Source organism: Drosophila mojavensis, unplaced genomic scaffold (assembly GCF_018153725.1).
Source record: "Drosophila mojavensis isolate 15081-1352.22 unplaced genomic scaffold, ASM1815372v1 contig_136, whole genome shotgun sequence".
Classification (NCBI taxonomy): Eukaryota; Metazoa; Arthropoda; class Insecta; order Diptera; family Drosophilidae; genus Drosophila; species Drosophila mojavensis.
In genome coordinates, this window is record NW_025318667.1 from 8,218,670 (window position 1) to 8,234,422 (window position 15,753).

At 45.2% G+C, this 15,753-nt stretch overlaps 2 protein-coding genes across 2 annotated transcripts; one reads left to right on the forward strand and one right to left on the reverse strand.

Annotated features, from left to right (window-relative positions):
• Window positions 1-6,070: 6,070 nt before the first annotated feature.
• On the forward strand, window positions 6,071-7,477 carry LOC6586912 (casein kinase I). Its single transcript, XM_002012480.4, has one exon. The coding sequence runs from the start codon at window positions 6,212-6,214 to the stop codon at window positions 7,244-7,246; it is 1,035 nt and encodes a 344-aa protein (XP_002012516.1). The 5' UTR covers window positions 6,071-6,211; the 3' UTR covers window positions 7,247-7,477.
• Window positions 7,478-8,987: 1,510 nt separating this feature from the next.
• LOC122756992 lies at window positions 8,988-11,457 on the reverse strand. The gene is made up of 3 exons (XM_044007993.1): window positions 11,114-11,457; window positions 10,026-10,581; window positions 8,988-9,956 (listed from the first exon to the last, which is right to left on the reverse strand). Exons 1-3 carry the CDS (start codon window positions 11,455-11,457, stop codon window positions 8,988-8,990), a joined length of 1,869 nt encoding a protein of 622 aa, XP_043863928.1.
• Between the last annotated feature and the right edge of the window lie 4,296 nt (window positions 11,458-15,753).

Genomic DNA, 15,753 nt, shown 5'->3' on the forward strand with positions numbered 1-15,753 from the left:
TTTTATTTCTTCCATGGGGAGTCCTTCGATAAGTAAATACAATTGTTTTCGCTGTTTCAATCGCATTTTAATTTTTGCGGCTTTATGTTAATTGAAAACCAATTTGACGGCAAACAAAATGCGACGAATCACTGCGCACAGTTCCAATTGTCTATATCTATTGCCGTCTCTTTCACTCTCTCGCACAAATAGCTGATTCTCCATCTCTTTCCCTCTGGCGCGTGGCATATTCAGTAGGCCTGAATAAACAGAACTCTGTGCATTTGAAATTGATAGATAAGCTATATTGAAATTTATATATATACATCTCTATATAATATATATTTACATACACATACATATATATAGATATATATATTCCTTTGTATATGGAGCTTTTTATAGGTTTATATTTACTTTTATATTTATTTTTTTGCTATTGACTTTGGAATTTTCAATTAAAACACGTAATTGATGAACACTGACAAAATTGAAATTTTTATTTACATTTTATTATTGCCACGGGACAAATCTCCCCTCCTCGAGCCTAGCTTTAATCAAGCATTTCTCTCGCATTAAATATGTTGAATAGATTTTAATCCGAATGATATGATTAATATGAATCGGTTCCCAGTTTCAATTTATCATACTTTGAGCTGGAGCCAAAGCAAACCAAGACAAACTCAATATGGCCATATAAGATAAGCTTACCCAGTCTCTTTTGGGCTAGTGTGTTTCATGCAATGGATAAGCTCTTCCTTTTCTAGGCAATCAATTAGAAACGATATCAGCCTTCAGTTATTTGCAGCAATCTCTCTCTCTCTCTCTCTCTCTCTCTATCTCTCTCTCTTTCTGTCTCTGTTTATTTTTCTCCATGTGTGTCTCTATGTTCCATCTCTTTCTATGCCTCTCTATTTCTATTTATCTCTCCCTTCTCTCTCTCTCTCTCTCTCTCTCTCTTTAATTCTCTATCGCTATATAAGTCTTTCTATCACACTCCCTCCGTCTCTCTCTCTCTCTCGCCCTCTCTTTGCTGCTCTCTCTATATATATTTTAGTTTCTATATCTTTATCTTTTTCTCTCTTTCTATGTCTTTATATAGGTGTCTTTCTCATTCAATATATCTATGTCTCTCTCTGTCTCTTTGTCTTTTTCTCCTTTTTATATCTGCTGCCTCTTTCCCTCTATCCATTGTATCACACCTCTCTAGGGTCATCTTAATTGCTTTAATTTCATTCAAAATTTGCACGAGATGCATTTCAGCATTCAAATTGGCGTTTAAATTGTTTAATTTGGTTGATTTGTAATATTTACTCTCGATAAGCTTCATTATTAATGGGCGCCGGTGGTGCGCCGGTGTGCGTGCATGTGTGGGTGTGTAATAATTTAAAAATTACATTCATAATTTATAAAAATGTAAACAAATAAATAACAAACAAACAAGGCGTAAAAAACAGAGCACATCTCTCATTGAGGGGCCGCTGGTTAAATGCCCTTCACAATGATGATAATGAGCTTCGAAATGCTGATAGTCATGGCTTTAATATGAATATTTGAATGTCTTTCATTACCAGGCACCTAGCCACACACTTCAGCTTGACTACGGGCAACACCTGTGCGACAGACAGAGGGAGAGGGAGAGAGAGAGAGAGACAGAGAGAGAGAGAGAGAGAGACAGAGAGAGACACAGTTTATACCGATATTAACATGCCCTCTGCTAGAGTATATATAAAACAACAACTGTAATTGCTAGCAGCTGCAGAGTAATAGACGAAGGCGACAATGCCAAAGCACAGGATGTGCTCAATGCTGATGAGCGTGAGGGAGGGAGGGGAATGGGGACTGAGGACGAGACCTGGCCATGTCCAGTAATTCAACGTGTTGTTGCTTCGTGTGAGTGCAACAACATAATTGTTGTAGCTGTTGAACTTGTTGACCATTTGCCGCCCCATATTGAAGGCAAGCCCCTAGTCCCCCAGTCACCCAGTCCCCCAGTCCCCAGTCGACCCACCACCCACCAGCCCCTAGCCCTCCCCCGTCGACCAGGCGCAGTCCCAGTTCGAGCTGCAGTCTCGTTCAGATTTGCATAATAAATGAGATACAAAAGCCAAGCGGCTACTGTCACATAGCCACTGGCCGTGTGCCATCTATAATGATGATAATAATGATGCAGATATATGTTCAAACAAACATAGCCAGATAAAACCGAGAATGGCAGCCGAGCGGGGCGAAGGGCCGTGGTGCGGGCAGCTGGGGGAACGGGCGCACAGACAGGTGCCAAAGGGCTGCATTCGAGGGGAAATGTCAGGGCATACATACATATATGTGTGTATGTAGATGCACCAAGGTGTGAGTGAACACAAACACACACACATACACACACACACACATTAAATGGGGTGCATATGCTACACACACATACATGGACAGACGTTGCCTGGACAGGGCGCAGACGTATGACAAAACAATATGCAAATTTTGTTGCATACTTTTTGGAGACAGCGTGAAAATCATTTCAGCTAAGCAGACACCCAGCTACGGTTACTGCTGCTGCTGCTGTTGCTGCTGTTGCTGCTGCTGTAGTCAGTCAGCCCAATCAAACAAATAAACAAGCGCAACAACAACAACAACAACAAAAGCAGTAGTCAGGACAGGGCAACGGACAACGGCTACATAATGCCTTTCCGGTATCCAATAAACCGACTGCACTTGGACAGCCCGGATTTCCGCTTGAATCATTGATGAGCTATTAAAGTCATTTCTATTTTGCTGTTTGTTGTGCGGCTGCTACGGCTCGTCTAACAAGCAACAATCTCCAGCCCTACCTCTACTTTGGCCTCTACTTCTGCCTCAGCCCTACGCCATTGCCGCCCACTGGCAATTGCACTTTTGCCTCTCTGTTGTTGTTGCTTCGATTGTTGTTGCTGCTTCAGTCATCAACAACTTTTGTCACGTTCAAATTCCGTAGTTTATCACAACGCGTTGGGGAATTCACTCTGCAAATTAAGCATGCGGCTGCCGTGGTGTTGGACTGAAGGGGAAATTGCCAAAAAGCAGCTCAGGCCAGGTGGCAACGCTGTCATTCGAGTTGGCCATGGTAGTGCTAACTGCTCATTTCAGTTATCGATTGTTATCGCTTTGAAGCGCATTAAACGTTGAGTATCGATTAGCTTGTCAGATCAAGTCATGTTATCGGTCTCATGCAGCTGACACTTTAAATATCGATAAATAACTTAGTCAAGTCGATAATTTCTAGTGTCTATAGTTATCGATTTGAATAATTGAATCATTTTGCATTTATAGAAGCTGGAAATCGATAATATATAATTCTGCTATCCACTTTTATTACAATGTATATGACAATCCGCATTCCCATCTGCATTATCGATAATTATCGACTCCAAGCATATGGAAATTGCCTCACAGGCCATCCTTTATTCAGCCACCCATTCATTTATCGATCAATTATGAACTTCGATTCGGTCGTTTTTGTCCGATAATCAACTTGCCTGAATGTACATAATTTGATGCTAACAATTAGCGCAAAAGGAAAAGAAATTGATTTAAGCCGCTTTTAAGTGCCGCACACAACGACAGAATGCGTCCATTGTTTACGTATGTCCTCTCGCGGCATTCTTAATGAAACTCGACATGGGACTCGAGCAGTCCCTGCGGGACGCGCAGGGCTGGACGGCATGTCCGATAGGCAAAAAGCTTAAGAGCCGGCAATTGAATCGTTGCTGCCCATTCGCCTGACTGCCCGCAGTTAATATATACCCTGTAGAGAGTTGCTTGAGGATGAGGCTCATAAATGGGGCTTGGGTAGTAGCAATCGAATCACTAAAATATATCGATAATTACCAATCAGAATTTGCAGACATGTCTAATGGAATTTGAGAGTCAGCAAATAAGTATTTATTTAATTTACTTAATTAATAGTGAATAATTTCGATAAATATCGAAATAAAACCGATAAATATCGATAACATTTTATTGAGCAAATGATGAAGAAGTTTATCGCGATGCTAGTCTGTGATTTGTGTGAGTGATGTCATGCAATTACAGGGTATTGTCTAGCTGAGCATTTTGCAGCACTTTAATTTGTTGCTGCTGCGGCCGTATGCGGGAGGACGTGGCAATTGCCACGACGACAGCGACGACGTTGACGGAAATGAAAAGATAATTTACCCGCATGTTTCAACATCAGCATGCCATGCCACGCCCACGCCAACGCACACGCACAGGCACAGGCGAAGGCAGAGCGCCGTGAGCGGATGGGATATCCATGAAGATGAAGCTGACTCCCATGTAGGCGGGGATTGGGTCATCATCGTGCCGCTAATGCTAATGCTGGTTATCTGTCTATCCATCAGCTGGCCATGTTATGATGTAAATGCCGAGCCACTCGACTGCTGCCACTGATGATAATGGCCACCACAATCCGCCGGCTGTGACTCCAGCTCCACCACCGACACCGACACCGACTCCAGCTCCGAGTCCGGCCATGACTTTGGCTCCGGCTGCAGCTCTGGCTGCGACTCCTGTTCGAGGCAAATATGTCGCTGCCCGTCTTGTCATTGGGCTTTGCAGCCGGCAGACGAAGCTGCCAAACATTTAGTCTGTCTGCGGCGCACACACACACTCGCACACACACTCGCACACACACACGCACACATGCTCAGTCACAAATTTATTGTTCTTAAACATCTGAGCATGAATGAATGACTGTGCCAGCTAACTGGAACTTGCGTCTGGCCATTGGTATTGCTATCGGGAGTGGGTATCGGGCACTGCGGCTGGAGCCCGGCGCTGGTTATATTTGAATGCCAAGTTGCCAGTTGTCACAAAGTGAGTGAAATATAGCCAAAATGTCAAATGTCAGCGAAAGACATTATTACTGGCTAGTTGATCCGACGTCTCCGTCGCCGTCGTCGTCGTCGTCGTCGTCGCCGTAAACTCCAACTGGTGCTTCTGCTTGTTGCCTGCCTTCTTGTCATACGCCTCATCCTGGTACGGATTGTCTTCGTCTGCAACGGCGCAGATAATCGATACGCACACGCATTGCATGCCCTCTCCCTCTCTCTCCGTGCCCTCTCTCTCTCTCTCTCTCGCTCTTTCACTCTGGGTGTGTGAGACTGAAAACCGAGACCATGTCAGCCCATCAGCCAACATCATCAAGCGTGTGTTGCTCCTGCTGCTACTCCTGCTACTGCTGTCTGCTTTGTACGGGACTTTAAAAACTTCAGCTTGAACTTCAACAGCCTTGGCTTTTAATTTGCTCATCAGGCTCGAGTGAAAAAACTAATTTAAGCTTACAGCAAAAATTCATTAAATAGCGTTTGATGTATTACAAAATAAAACCAATCAATTATTTATTGAAATTAAAATTTTTTAAATTATACAAGTTCGTGTCGGATAAAAAAGCTTTAAGTAGGATTTTAAATTCCAAACACTTTGCATTCTGCTGCTACACGAACTATGCTCATAAGGTAAAACAAGCTTAAATGGAGCTTTAACTTAGAGATTGTTTTACAGGATTTATCTATGAGATTGCTTTACATATACTTCCAAGTGCTCTTTGCAGCTTTTGAGTTGTTGCCGTGTGTGATACATTGCGCTCATCCTAGCTTTCACAGAGCTTCGCTTCCTCGAATGGGATTTTTTATGTTATTTATTGGAATTAAATATTTGAAATTATTTAAGAAATTATGTTTTATTCTAATTAAAAATTGATAATTCAGTTTGAAATAGCTTTCAGAATTCCTTTTGCTGCTGTATTAACTGTTCTTCTAAGATAAAAAGCTTTAACTCATAGATAGCTTTATATAAGTAAGCTATAAAATTGACGTATAACGAAGCTGCATCGTATCTCGCATCTATTTGGATACTGCAATTACATTGTATGCACTTAAACGAGTTGAAGTGTTAACAAAGCTTTTTCATCATGCATGAGCTCGCAAAGCTACATCTCAAGCTGTTGAATGCTTCAACTCCAAACTGAGCTTTTTGCTCATTTGAGCTTGGCACAGCTTTCATGTGCTTTTCGAATCGAGCCGAAGGCTTTGCAGCTAATGTCATTTGTTAACGGGAACTAAAGCCGCAGCTCTAATTTTAAAAAATGTTTGTTAACCTCATTCACACACACCAGTCAACACACACATTCAAAGAATAGAAAAAGTGAAATTTTCGTAATAGCTTTAAGCGAGTAGCAGGGGGCGGGCATCCACACGAAATGGAGAGTCTGCGCAGAACCGAGGTACGCGAATACTTCGTGGGCGACTACAAGCTGCTGGACCAGTTCGACAAGGGCTGCTTCGGCGACGTCTACATGGGCAAGTCGCTATACACCGGCGAGCGTGTGGCGATCAAGCTGGAGAAGAAGCGCACGGCGCATCCGCAGCTGGCGTACGAGTATCGCGTGTACAAGACAATGCGTCCGGCTTTGGGACTACCGCGCGTCCACTACTATGGCGAGGAGGATGACTATAACGCCCTGGTCATGGATCTGCTGGGTCCGTCGCTCTACTATTTGTTCGAGTTCTGCGGGCATGCGTTCACCATGAAGACCGTGCTGATGCTGGCGGACGAGCTCCTGTTGCGCCTGGAGCAGGTGCACGGCCGGGGCTTTGTGCATCGGGACATCAAGCCGGAGAACTTGTGTATCGGCCATGATCTCACGTGCAAGTTCGTGCATCTGATCGACTTTGGGCTGTCCAAGAAGTACTGGGATCCCATTTCCAATGTGCACATACCCTACCGGGAGGACTGCAGCCTGACGGGCACGGCGCGCTTTGCGTCCATCAACGCCCACGAGGGCATCGAGCAATCGCGTCGCGATGATCTTGTCTCCGTGGGATATCTGCTCATCTATTTCCTGAGCGGCAGCCTGCCCTGGCAGAACCTGCCGGCCCCTACAAAGGAGAAGAAATATGAGGCCATCTACGAGATGAAGCGCTCCTTGAGCAGCGAGCAGCTCTGCAGTGACTATCCCAACGAGTTTGCCATGTACATGAACTACTGCTACAAGCTAGGCTTCACCACCAAGCCGGACTACGCCATGCTGCGCAAGAGGTTCCGCGGGCTGTTCAACAAGCTGTACTATAAAAGGGACCTGATCTACGACTGGGAGAAACTCAGTTTAGAGTTTCATCGTGATCAGAAAAATCCTGGCGTAGGCAGCAGATATGCTCCCGGCAAATATCTTCCGGATGATGGACGCAGTGGCTATCCAATCATACGCAACGATAAGGCAAGATCCTGGAGTTAGCCACTTGCAAAATGTCGGAATTACAGACTAGTTCCACATGATCGAAATTAGAGTATGGTTGCAGGAATATCCATGATGAATGAGCCCAAATCGTAAATCTATTGCAAACTATACGATGCCCGTTTTCATAATAGTTAAATGTTTCCCAAAGTATTCAAGCTCAGCAAACTAGTTCCAAGTGTATTACAATATTAAACTACGTATTACCAATAAACAGATAATAATAAGCTATATGAACTAGTGCCAATGGTGAATGATTTATCACTAAGTTGTGTAACCTCCAGATGCGCGACATATGTAGATGTAATATGCTAGGTGAACTAGTTCCAATAGCAATTTCGAGTTACCAATAGATGGAGTCAGCGCCAGGCTGAACTAGTTCCGGTGGTAATCGACCAAACAGAAACCAGCTTTATATACCATTGAATAGGTATAATAATACGCTAAGTAAACTAGTTCCAAATGAATTACCAATAAACTGAGAGCTAGGCTAAATGAACTAGTTCTTAACGTAATAAAAAAAAAAAAAAAAAAAAAAAAAAAAAAAGCTATGAGCTTTAGATACCCTTAAATAGATACTCTAAGTGAACTAGTTCCAATTACAAAGGCGTTGCCCATAAACTGAGTGAGCTTCGAACACACCAGAAATCATCTCAGCGTAAGAGGGAATACTATATAAATAATTCATGTTGGTTTCGCGAAAAACAAATATAATTTTAGTAAGCTTTGAAACTTTATTACATTTGTTTTATTTTATTTTGTTTTTATTTTTCTGTATTTTTTTTTATTGAATAATATGAGAAAATTACATTTCCGCTTTTTTTCTAGTTATCTAAAGAAAACAATTTCGAATTGGGCAACAATATCGAAAATAAGAAAAAGTTGGCCAACATTTCTTCGCAAAACCTCTTGAGAAATTCGGTGTAGGAGAACTAGAAGTGCTTAGCAGGCAAGCGAACTGCATTCACCTGAATTCATTGTACCTGGAGCAACAAGCCGCAACAGAAATCCCCGCCCCTTCACACCCACTTGAGCTCTGGATGGGCGTATGGGAGAGATAGAAAGAAATCAAAAACACAATCAGATGTTGCCATAGTTGCAGCACACTCAACAAACAGATAGATATATATAGAGAGAGATTGTGAGAAGGAGAGCGGGAGAGAGAGAGAGAGTGTGTAAGGGAGACAATGAATGCCTGAGGGGCGTTGGTGGAATGGACAGCATCAACAGCCACGCTTCAGCGGCGACAGCTAATAAAAATTGTCCAGTTTTTCCAATTTGAGAGATGCCAACGCCAACCGTCCCCCTCTCAAGAGAGAGGGAGAGAGAGAGAGAGAGAGAGAGTGGGGAAACGGCAAATAGAGCAATTTAAATTGGAACGTGATTATGCAAACGTTTGCGCAGCTTAACTCAAGTGTCGCTCCGTGCCGCTTGGCCAGTTGCCGCTGCTCCACACACACACACACACATGCACAGAGGCTATAGGGTCATGCATTACAAGACTTGAATCAATCGTTAAGGGCATGTGTGCAACAAATCCAAAGAAAGAGCTACTACACACACACACACACACACACACACGCAGAGTGAAAGAGAGGGGAGAGTGAGAGAAAGAAAACGGTGCAAAGTGTGGGCATAGCATTTGAGTTGACCATTAAGCAGGCTGAAAGCATTCAAAGCCCTTGAGTGCCCAGCAGCCAACAAGAAGCGAAGCCGAAGCCATCAGCTACGACCTGAGACTCTACTGCAGCCAGTCCAGCAGGCGCCGCAGCCTGCGCCCGGCCAGGCACTCCAGCAGCAGCAGCAGCCCGGCCAGGGCCATCAGCGTCGCGTAGCAGCGGTAGAGGCCGTGCAGCATGTCGTTGGTGATGCGTGTGACCAGCTCCACGTTGCTGCCGACGTCGCCCAGCTGCGGCGTGGACAGATAGCGGCGCTCGATGTGCGCGAGGACGCCCGAGCTGAGCAGCTGCTCGATCTTGCGGTCGATGCTGAACTTGAGAATCGTGCTGTTCGGAAAGTAGATGACCAGCTGGTACAGGTAGATGGGCTTGCGGATGTGGGTGAGCCGGCTGCTGCGCCGGTGCTGGCGCTGCCAGTGCGCCAGATTGTTGTCCAGCGAGATGGTGACCAGGCGCGAGCCCCGCTGCGCCTGCTGCAGCAGCCGGTAGCGCTGCGAGAAGTTGCCCTCCGTCAGCTGGGTGAGCTGGCGCGGATAGAAGTCGTGGTAGCCGCTGCTAAGCAGCGTGTAGTTCTGGCGCAGCAGCCCGGTCAGGCCCTGCGGCAGCGGCTGCTGCTTGGGTATGCGCAGCACGTCGAACAGCTTGGCCTGGTACGCGCAGCGCAGCACGAGCGTCAGCAGCAGCCAGTTGGCCAGCAGGTGGCGCAGGAAGCTGCTCTGCGGCACACGGTGCATGGGCACCGGATTGCCCGTGGTTGAGGCCAGCAGGTTCTCGACTGGATGCTGCAGTCGCAGCCGTCGGCCCAGGCAGCGCACACAGATCAGCGCCGCGAGCAGCGTGGCCAGCAGGCAGAGCCAGACGACCGACTCAAAGGGACGTATCAGCTGGCCGAAGGGTCCCAGGTAGCGCTCCGACCTCACCACAAAGATGAAGTAGCTCTGGTGATACACGGACGAGGTGGAGAACATGTGGCGCCGTATGTCCGAGCCGCTGAAGCCGCCAATGGCCAGCTCTGCCTCGCCAGCTGCCAGCTGAGTGGGGGAGAACGAAAACGAAAAGTGATCTAGCTGAGCTGAATGATCCAATAATCCTCCTCTCACCTGTGCGAAGCAGCCGCTGAGGCTGTCAGTGCTAAAGATCTCGCTCTTCTCCATGGGTATCTTGAGGTGAACGCGGAATCGCAGCGCCGTGGCCAGCAGGCGGAGCAGCTCGCCGCCGATGCCATGCAAGTCGTGCATGTCAATCAGAGCACCGTCCGCGGGCAGAGCAGCGCCATCTGGCGCACGGTACATGAAGTGCGGCGGCAACACATGCCCCGTTACATTGAAGGCGCAATTGCTCAGATTGGCGAAGCGTACGGGAAACAGCTCCGGATGCACCAGACTGCCGTCCGACCGAAACTGATTGCTCCGGTAGGTGTGGATGCCCGGCGTGCAGTGCTCCCGGAACAATCTGTACGAATAGAGTCCGATCTGGTCATCGTCCGATCTGGTCATTGCCAGCACGACGACATTGATGATGCGCTTCAAGAGCGCCATATTACACATGCGACCCACTGAGCGGTGCAGTTCGCTTTCCGGCAAGCGAGCCATGAGAACAATTAGAAAGTAGAACTCACGTTCCTGCAGAGGGTGCGTATAGTTCAAATGGAGTTGCCTGGTAGATAGAGAGAGGAATGGAGAGGGAACGAGAAGGAGAGAGTAAAAAATCAAGTTAAGTAAAGTCAAAGAGAGAGAGAGAGAGAGAGAGAGAGAGAGTGAGAGATGGAGTCTAAGGTCAGAGCTAAGAGATGGAAGATGGGAGACAGAGATAGAGGGGTAACAAGAGGGAAAGACCTCTCTTAAAGAATAATAGAGAGTGGGAAAGAGAGCCTAAGATCATAGTTAGGTAAGCTAACAAGCGACACGGAGACAGAAAGGGTTATTAAAGAGAGAGAGAGAGAGAAAGAGAGCAAATTTATATGAAGTTGAGTCAAAGACAAAGAGAGAGGGTCTTAGAGACTAAGATCAAAGCAAATCCATGGAAGGTAAATTAGCATGAGAAAGGAGTCCTCGCTTTCTCTCTCTTTCTCTCTCTTTCTCTCTCTCTCTCTCTCTTTCTCTCTCTCTTGATCTCTCTCTCGTTCATGAGTTGGATAGAACATTCAGAGAGATAGACAAATGACAATCATTTCAATCGATCTACTCACTCAAAGGCCTCGGCCTCGTTGACCACGATGAGCGTATAGTCCCAGGGCTGCTGAATGTAGGCGGTTGGCCGATAGAAGAGGATGGACATGTGCAGGGCCAGCTTCTGGAGCAGCTGGTCAACTAGCTGTCGCTGCTGATGATCCACGAGTGCTGAGCAGTTGTGGCAATGCTGTCTCACCAGGAGCGTGTTGATCCTGGTGGCAATGTAGCGACTTGCCACATGCAGCGTGGCCTCGCCCAGCCGCTGCACATCCCGATCGACAGGCGGCAAGCCAAAGAGCTGTCCTGGCTGCAGGCCAAGGCAGAGGCAGCAGAGCAGCAAGAGGCCAACTGGCGGCCGCATGAGGACAGCGTTTCGGGCTGAATGGCAGACCAGGAGCCGCCGCAGGGCTCGGTAAAACTGGCAGGCGCTAATGTAATTGCTGCTGATTGCGCTGATACGCCCTAATGGAATTGTGCTGATAATTTTGACTAATTGGAGGCAATTGCACTTGATGCTCGCAACTTGGATTCGATTAACTTCGGCTCCGCTGGCTCAAATGGAATAATTAAAAATGCAGCTGGAAATGCGTTACGCTGGCTGCCTACGCTTACATAAGCCGATATGCTTGATTGGGTGAATCGAGTGTGCGGGGGAGTCAGCGGGTCGGTAGTGCTCGACTAGCAGATACCCTCAACTCTGCAAATATCATGTATACAATATTTGCCTATGTCATAGCCTAGGTCTTAGCTAGTTGAGAGACATCGGCATAGAGCGAGCTACCTAAGTATCGAATGTATCGATTTTTATCGATTAAAGGCAAGTGAGACGGATGCTCAAGTAAGACAAACTAATAGACTAGTATTGCAGTGGGATATAGAAAGATTCATAGCTTCTCTAAATACGTAAGAGGGCACTTAAAACTCTATGGACTCGGGGCAAAAATACGCTCAGAGTAAATTATATGGGCTTAAGGGTAATTCGCAAAGGCTAAAGCAAAGGCAAAGACAATTCGCAGTAATCGAATGAAGTTGCACATAAATGATTCAATCAAATTATGTCACAAAGTAAGGTTGGGAGCTTCACATTGAGGTTAGGTTGAATTTGAAATGTGAAATGTTTGAAAATATAGCAAATGCAGCTTTAAATTGAGTCAAGGCGACTCGAGCCTCTGCTTGGCTCCCTATCCCTCCCCCCTCCCCTCCTCTCTCTCTCCTCCTTTCTGTCTCTCAATTTTTTTCTCGTCTTACTGAAAATGCGGCCAAGTAGGCGGGGCAAAAGCAATAAGCGCCACAAAACGCGCACTCTTGGTAATTTAAGAAGCAGCACAGGGACAAAACTTGCAATGGCCAGGCCAGGAGTGAGCTGAGCCGAGCTGCTCTGGTCCGGGGCTGGCCTTTAGGTTCACTTGATGTTATTTTACAAGGACACGCGCACAATTTATAATAACGCCGAATGGCGACTGCCGACTGCCAGCTCGTCCTGGCTAGCGCAGCTAGCGGGCCGTGGACCACCGATTGACGCCTCACTGTGTGCGAGCGCCAATGTAAAGTACAGTAAAGTAAAGTAAAGTAAAGCCAAGGCGAGCGACTTGAGCTGTGCAGAAAGGACACGCACACACACACACACACACATATCTCTATTTGGTGTGTGTGTGTGTGTGTGTTTGCAAACGAGAAAAATGAAGCGAAACAATTCCAAGTAAGCAAACAAAACTGATGGAAGATAATCTACTTGAAGCATACTTTAAGGCGTATCTAATGGTCCTTTTAATGTTTAAACACGCTTTCGTCTGTCTTGTCCTTGGCGAATGCCCAGCCACCCAAGCCGCCCAGGCCCTCCCTCACCACGTCCATTCGGTGCCCCAGCCAAACCGAAACCAATGTCCCATGTTTATTTTATCCACATCATCAGCCCCGAGAACCGAGTCCTCACAATAGCCAGGCCAATGTCACGTTCTTTTTTCTTATTATCCTCTCTCTCTCTCCCTCTCTCTCTCTCTCTCTCTCTGCGTCTCACTCGTCTATGCGTCTTAGTTGCTTGCTATCTCTTTCTCTTTGTATTATTCACGTAGTTTAGTGTTGCGCTGCGGCTGCTTTCCTGTGTTTATTTTATCACAATAATTCCACATTTTTGCTTTTATGCATTTTTAATTTGAACAGCGCACAATCCTGTGGGCGCTGGCAACGGTGGGGGCGGTGGAGGGCGTGGCGCTCCAGCCTGTACATGCTTAGGCGGCTGGGTCGGGCTCAAGAGGTTATACCTGCGCGGAAAATATTAAATAATGAGTGTAAATATATAAATATATAAAGGAAAAATATCGATTACTGTATTCGATAGGACTCGAAGCTCTAAATGTATCGATAAATGCAGTGCGTAGAGATTATTTATGATTATTTGTCAACTAGTTTTAGTAACTAATGATCAGTAATGAATACGAACAATTATGATGTTGTTATCGATACTTCTCCGATTATCGATACAGTTTCGATTATGAAGAATACCGATAAATACGTAGATGTCGTTGGCGCCTTTGAAAGCATCATGAACATATTTAAAAATTGAAATTTTTATCTGTGATTGTAAATGTTGAAACATTTATCGATAACTGTTCTATGTATAGAAATTATTAATAAATGGAATAGACTATTCTTGTTTTAATGTTCAATTTAATCATAGTTATGGTTTACCTAGTATTGACAAGCTCTGAGCTATACACTGCCATTGAATCGATAGGCACTTTTAGTTTATCGATAACACTTTTACCTCAAAGAGCACTTATTCTACTATAGTACACCTATATTTATCTATACATATACTTATATACTTATTTAGCTTGCGCTCATTGATAGCAATTGTAGTGTGTAGAGTTGCCACCATGTTGCAATTGGCTGCAAATGGCTTGCGCTCGTCGCAAGCATCGGGCACTGCGGCTCATCCTGCAGCTCATCCTGCGGCTCATCCATGCGGCTCCGTCCATGCGGCTGTCGCTGGCTGCCATCGTTTTACGAAAAACGATTACGCACTAAGCCTATAACTTATGTTGATGTTTTCTTTTCGTCTTAACATTTGCAAATTTGTCATTTTTTTTTTTCTTTCTTCTCTCTGTGTACGTGTGTGTGTGTGTGTGTGTGTATGCGGGGGTGGGTGTGGGCTAAGTAGGTGGGGCTGATGGCTGCTTGCTTTAGCTAACCAATATTTTGCTTGTCCGTGTTCTTATGCCGGCTCAACATTTCTTTTCTTTTCGTTCTTATGAGGTATTTTGTTGTTCTTGTTGTTGTTGTAGTTGCTGTTGTTGCCTTAGCTTTCATTTTGGTCCTTCGTTACGCTGCTAATAGTATTGTCCTTGTGTGCGTGTATAGGTGTGTGTGTGTGAGTGTGGGAGCGTGTCTAAGTAGTCAACATTTTGTTGCGGCTTGGCCATTTTTAAGCACTGTTTGCCTATTTCAGCTGCCTTATCCACTGTGCCTCTAGTCTCCCATTGTATGTGCGAGTGTGTGTGTGTGTGTGTGTCTGTGTGTCTATGTGTGTGTGCTTGTATCATATTAAACTAATCCTAAATGGTTTCTTCACGGCACATTTGCTGGCACTTGTTGGCGGCCGCAAAGACCTTAGCTACCCACCTGGCCGCCAGCTACCCACCTGAATGCCAGCTACCCACCTGAATGCCAGCTACCCACCTGAATGCCAGCCTAAGCACATTTTACAGTCCGCAACGCATAGAGAAAATTAAAAATATATTGTATAAATATATATTTTAGCTATTTAAACATGTGTATATATGGATATACATTGCATTCAAAGCAACATAGCAAACCCTCCCCCTCTCCATCCCCCCCCTCTCTCTCACAGTCAGAGTCAGTAAAAGCCAAATGCGATTATAGAAATCACTTGAAGAGTTACGAGATTTCCAAAGCATGGCATTACCTGGTTTAGTATAACTGAGCGGCTCTGTTCGGCCAAATGCTATTCGAAAACTATCTGTGAATCATAAATAAAGTTTTATTGCATGCCTGCGGGCGCAAATGTGTGCGAATTGATGTATGTATTGTATGTATGTGCCAGGGCGAACAAGCCGCTTTTTATGCATCGATATCAAAGGGGGGAAAAAATGTATATACATACATACATACATATATAGAACTATCGATACGAAAGTTGTGCGTTTTTATGTGACACACTCAAATATTTATAAAGTTGTTTACTTTTAAGCTCAGTTCATAAATGAAGCATGAGCTTATATGAAGTTAGTAATTGTGAACCAGTTCATAGCTACGGAACCAGTTCATAGCTACGGAACCAGTTCAAGATCATAGATCTATTCATCAAGTTTTTGAGCATTTGTAATATTCAAAAATTAGTTCATCGGAACTAGTTCAAAACTCATGCGCTATAAAGAAAAACCTACCTTGCCTATCTGCCAAGTTTCACCAACTAATTCGTAAATATAAAAACCTTTTAGACTGCTACTCAACTAGCTCATTTGCCCAAACGCGAACTGGTTCAGTTCCACGCGGCATCAATCCAATCGAAACACATGCAACATGCACAACTGAATGAAATGAAATTGAAATCAATTTTTTAATTACGGAATACCAAAAAGATGAAAAAAAAAGAGTGGAATTTAAAATGTCAAACTGAAAGGGAAACGCAGGTGTG